At 41.1% G+C, this 6,000-nt stretch overlaps 1 protein-coding gene across 1 annotated transcript in view; it reads left to right on the top strand.

Annotated features, from left to right (window-relative positions):
* The first annotated feature begins 1,998 nt into the window (after positions 1-1,998).
* The window catches only part of LOC580388 (neuroblast differentiation-associated protein AHNAK), a 44,317-nt gene continuing 40,315 nt past the window's right edge, over positions 1,999-6,000 (top strand). The window contains exon 1 of the mRNA XM_030998508.1: positions 1,999-2,508. Coding sequence (XP_030854368.1) covers positions 2,193-2,508 — 316 coding nt within the window. The 5' untranslated portion in view covers positions 1,999-2,192. The remainder of the gene's footprint in view (positions 2,509-6,000) is intronic.

Below are 6,000 nucleotides of genomic sequence, written 5' to 3'. Positions count from 1 at the left end.
TGGTGTCACACTGAAGAACACGTTAAAACTATTACGTCAGTCACGTCAACCAGACATGCTACAAATGGCAGCATCACGAATAACGATTGCATTACTCACTATGGCCCAAAATGTATCGGTTTAGAGTCGATGTGGAGTTACTCTGGCAGTGTGACTGAGGTTTAGGGATGTACATGTATCTACTTTATCATTAATCCCCACCGGTATAAAAGTATTAATATTGATTCGATTTATTAAAGATTTGTAAATCATTACAAGGATTGGAGCTAGTTTAAGCCACTTCCTTCCTGCGTGCTCGTTTGTTGTGGTTACCAATTTTGGAACATTATACTTCCGAGGCAGTTTGGGATCATCGTATTATTATCATCAAATGATTAAAGGGTTCAGTTTAGGGAAATATCTTGTTTCCATCATTGCAACCAACACTCATTTATATGTGTATGTTCATAATGGTATTACTTGGACCAACCAGTGAAAAACGAATTTCCCGATATGACAATAGATTTATATATATCTACTTACTTACATTTATGTTATTTTTGAACTACCAACGTGTTGAAAAAATGCTCTACCCAAATATTGGTGCTCCCAGTCTCTCTCTCTCTCTCTCTCTCTCTCGCTCTCTGCGTCTCTCCCTGTTGCGCTCCCACGCCTTACTCGGGTTCCACTCGTTGTCATGGTGACGAATCGATGAATAGTTCCATGCAGCTAGGTCATTGCCGTATGCTGTATACATTGAGAGATTGGCGTTTTGGTCAGATTTCTCTCTCCCCTCTTCTCATCACAAAACCATATGACCTGGTATTTGAGTTCAACAATAGCGTAGTGTGATGATTTACAGTTGTACTTGTACGAAACCCCTCCTTCAAACCATTTCCCACAACGCTCATTTCCAACATCGTTGTGATAAAATCGAGTCATTTTGATTAAGTCGAATTATTCTGAGCTTTGGCCCTAAAGACTCTTAGAATAAGTGAAGCTGATGGTACTATTAACATACTTAAATAGCCTAAATTATAAATCTGTGGACTAAATGTTTATACATGTCAAGCTGTCTATTATCCGAATGTTTTCTGGTAATAATAGAACCTGTAGGATGTTGAATAGCTTGTGTGCAGGGTTACAAGTTTGTCTGCCAGTTTCTTGGCCTTCTTTCTTTATTGTAAACCCTTGTGTCATTGATGTCTAGTCTGACGTGTAGTCCCATATGTCCACAACGACGAGGTGCTTTTGTTCTTTTGTGCAAACAAAGGCAAGTCATCACAGCTTTTCTCTCTTTTAATAGTTTGGCCCTGTGCTCTCTGTCTCTCTCTTTCATTCGTGTTGGATGGTGTTTGATTTGGTCATAGTCTATGATTTGGTGTAGGGTTTAGTACATAAGGAAGTTCTTTGGACGTGCGGAGTGTACGGCAAGGCACTGCAGAGATAGGTTAGCACGCGTGTGCAGGGGATAATGTGTCGGGATGTTCCATGTGGATGTCGGTCAATGGAGGATGTCTCTCGTTTGTGATCGCTCTCGGTGTTGATGTGGGTTTGATGGACGTCGAATGAGAGTTATTGTGATCTTTTGAATGATTTTGCCGAATGTAAGTCCTTGCAGCTACTCTTTATCTATCATCTGTGCAGTCTTTGCCGACATTTAGCAGAATGTTGCAAAATGTATTATGATTGTGATGGGAATGCATGAAAAATATGATGAATCCTGGGTGTAGACTGTAGTCATTTAACACATTTTAATCTCATTTTGGTTTAAAGGACTGCAGCTTTTTATTACCCTCGCTTTTGAATAGCAGTTGACTATATAGCGAGGTCGTCCGCTTCGCACCAATCATTTTCTATTGAATGTGCATTGTCAAAAAGCCCCCTCGAAAACGAGTTTGTACCGTGGTATTGTCTGCGCGTACAGACTTGTGCTCAGTGGGTATGAGCAGAGCCCCTCCTTGCACACCCCCGCATTCAATCTTATCTTCTTTTCTTCTCTACATTGAAAACCTACAGGTCTTCAAGGGCTGTAAAATCACAGTGTCGTCCACCAGTCCTGATCGCACTCGAACCAGTCAACCTTCATCGACCTATTCGAGACTTCACGCAGTGCTTGGACACTAACTGAACCAGCATCGTCGTGGGATATACCCTACGAGTAACTCGACTAACTATACATGCTGTAAGTTTGGACTACTCGACCGACCAGCATGGGGAATAAAGCCTCGGCAAGTTTTTCAGTCGAGGCATCGGCGTCTGCCGATGCGTCTGCCGATGTGCCGGCGGGGGAGCCTGTCAAGAAGAAGAGACGGCTGAGTTTCAACCTCCGTAACTCATTTCGTCGGTCCGGCCGGGAACGACGAAGTAAGCGACGAGCAGGACGAGGAGCCGAAGCGGGCGCGAATGTCAGTGTGGAAGCCGAGAAGCCCAACGTCGACATGGATATCGACGCATCAGCTGCGGCTGGTGCTGGAGCTGGAGTGGGCGTGGGCGCTGGACTCGACGCTGGACTGAGCGCAAGAGGAGGTAAATAATATCCCATTTTCATCACCATTCCTAAGCATAATTTAGCTGGGGATTATTGGGGTCTGAATAGCTTGACCACAATGGCTTATAAGATGTATAGAGGGGGGATGGGTGGGGTTGTTGGAGTTAAATAACTAAGATTGCAAATCCTTTGCATGGTGGGTCTGAACTAAGAGCCGCATTAGAATAGACATGATCAACCATCCAATTCACGACGTGCTTCACAAGGCTCGCTTCGCTTCACACAACCAAAAAAAGAGTCGATTTGGATAGAAATGAAAATGCGGGCATTGTATAATAAGGGCCGGGGCGGTGTATAGTCCAGTAGTTGGTAGGAATGTTGCGGCTTAGCGTGGATCATATAGGAATGGTTAAGACTGGCCCATCTAGGTAAAAATGAGTGGGAGAACGCAGAGTCAGTTTCCCGATGACACAATTTTGGAGACCATTATGCAGTGCTGCCGGGGATCTTTAACATCTTCCGTTCGCTACGGTATGTAACCATTTTGTCCACCAAACTTTCTAAATATTTTGATAAAGTTTGATGTAACTTTTTTGTGACTTGAAAAGAACCTTGGAGGTTATGCTTTGAATTATCCGCCACACGTATTCAATATGTTGAACAACTTTCTCGGGAACACTTCAGGGAGGGGGAGGGAGCTAGCCAACGCTGATGAATATGTAAATCTTTGTACTATACTGCGATCAGAAAGTGGGTTATTGCATAGTAGGTCCATGGTTTTAGTTATACGTATTGAAATTAAAGGACGTCGATATCATTACGATTTGTCATTGGATTTCAACCTCAACTACCGTAAAGCGGCATAATGGCGTCCATATTTAGCCTTGGGTTGTGCATACAGAATGAAAAGCGATGTTGTTTTCTATTTCCCAGCTCTATTATACTTTTTGGCAATGCTCAAAAGACTGCTTCTTTTCTTTGCGGTTTCTGAAGAATAGTTTGCCTATCAGACCCACTGAGCACGCGGGATACTTCCACTCCAGTGGAAGGTGTGTTGATTTAGCCATGAACTGCGCGACGGGCAGTTTTGCTCATGTCCGCCCCAAAAGTTTTAAAAAGTAGGCATGTATTTATATCTTATGGGCAGCAAGAATATCGGGATATGTCTAATAAATGTTTACTTGAAGAAAAGGCAGAATTCCGCACACCGCTTCGGAAGGACTGCACGTTAAAAAGTTTGGATCTCCCCGCTGTATGAATGGTATGGTCCATTGACACGCCCTGCTAGTGCTACTTGTTGAGCGGTGGTATAGGTAGAGTACGCTTGCTATAGTGTACAAGCACAGCGTGAACGAGGGGTTACGGATTACGGTGGCCTCGCTCCACGCGGTCCAAAAGAGAATTAAATTTTACCTTTCACTGTAAAAGCTAGAGCAATTTTTTCTTCTCAAAAGAAGAGAAAAGAGTATTCTTCAAATACGGCCTCTGCATGAATCCATTCAATTTCTCCCCTAGTGTCTTGGAGTTACATGTACGTGCCTGAGTTGGTATAAGATGCATTATACGCACCCGGAGGGCTTCAGGGTTTTTGCGTCTTATGTTCTTCCAAACTTTTGCTGAAGCAAAGATGACAAAGTCAAAGGCAAAACAAATCGAGAGCTCACGGCTCCATCGTCAAGGAAAACTTCCGACCAAATCACTTTCCAAAAGAACATGTTTTCTTAATCTGGGTGAATAGCTCAGAAGTCAAACCAATAAGCCAATCCACAGGGCAGGATCAAAATTAATGTATTCGTGTTCTACATTTACATGTGGGTGGTGGTATTTGGTACTTTCAAGGGTCTAAATCATGCATTTATACCAAATATTACTTGGAATGGATAACGTTATATCTATCTGATGCAATACAAGTTATAGCCATTGAGAGTTTTCCATGTGCACCTGTATTTCCACCGTTCTAAAAACATGTATATTTTATACCCATAATGGTAGCAAGTACGTATTCTTTATTTTAAGTTTTTTGTTCACTGGTTTTAATGCTGGTACGATACACAGACTGAAATGTTGTTGGTAGTCAGGATTAGATATTGGTGTTTTCATATCATGAAAAGATGCTAATTAATAATGTATTCCTAATAATGCAGTGTTTAGCACGACACCGTATTTCCTTATTTTTCCCCATTCCTCCCCATTCCTCCCCATTCTACGGAATGTCAGAGGTAATATCAATCATAAACTGTTTTGCTCTTACTTAAAGCCGAGGGACGCGTGTCAAGGTGGCCAATTAACAGGTTTTGTTAGACGAAACAAAAACATTGTGATCCCTTAAAACAACAGAAGACTGGACCCTAGACATAGTAAATATGTCAATAATCACCACCCTGAAGGCATGGCTAGGGGCTTCTACTACCCTATCTTTACTTTCTACCCTCGTGTGTCCGGAAAGCTTTTAAGAAAGCCGCCCTCTTAAAGCCCCACTGTACTACTTGTAGCTACTTGCTCCCTCTATATAGAAAATAATGCCTATAAATCGGTGACCATGGTCCCCATGATCCTCTTTTTCTTATGTTAATTGAGAGCTGAGTTGATGAGATAGCCACATGTCAGTGACCTCCATGGTGGTCTAATTTCTAGTACAGACGGCCTTTAAACAACCGTTCTCTAATTCTTCAAAGAGCGCCAAAGAACTCTTTAGTAACATGGTAATAGGATGATATGTAAAATCATGTTCTCGTTAAAAATTTCAGTTAAAAAAAATTCACCTTTTAGGACGTGCATTCCGTGCATTTTTGTATTTAGCTACAAACATTAATGGTAGTAAATGTTGTAGGATAACTTGTTTAACACAGGCTAATTATTCTAATAATTATGCCATTTTGGGTCATGTGGAAAAACTAATTAAGTTCTCGTTGCTAATTCATGTGATTCCTTTTTCAAAAATCATTAATTTTCTCACAGCTTCTAGTCCCGCACATGTAAACATGTTGGTGTGGGTGATGTAAGCAAGGGCTCAATTTCAATTTATTTGCTCATAAAAATCCAGAAAAAAACATGCAAACATTTATAAATCAACATGATACAAAGGGTAAAATTCACAAGAAAAATTAATAACAAAGTATATATTTGGATTAAGTATGAGAGGGACAGCAAGAAAGGAACAAGCCTTGTGATTAGATGAACCCGAACGGATGATGTTGTAAACCTTTAAACATGGTATGAAAACGCCCTTGTCAACATGCTTGTTGTTTTACTGAAATTTAGAAGAGTGGTTTAAAGATGAAATCGAGTTCTGGTCATGGAATGCGATTGTTATATAAACTGTCTGGAAACTATTGATTATACCGTGAGGCTTAGGAATCACCAAAATCGATAAGATATTGCCTAAATCATGGTTTATATGCACGCACATAAAAGTATGTATATGGGACCACACATGCACACGTGGCATGACTGTTTGGGCCAAATACTTTAGCTAGCTAATTCATGTAATATTTTGTATATGAAGGTATTTGAATAGCAATCGTTATCAG

This window comes from Strongylocentrotus purpuratus, unplaced genomic scaffold, assembly GCF_000002235.5.
Source record: "Strongylocentrotus purpuratus isolate Spur 01 unplaced genomic scaffold, Spur_5.0 spur5_scaffold_5, whole genome shotgun sequence".
Classification (NCBI taxonomy): domain Eukaryota; kingdom Metazoa; phylum Echinodermata; class Echinoidea; order Camarodonta; family Strongylocentrotidae; genus Strongylocentrotus; species Strongylocentrotus purpuratus.
The sequence above is the reverse complement of the archived record's forward strand: the minus strand, read 5'-3'. Positions and strand labels throughout refer to the sequence as shown.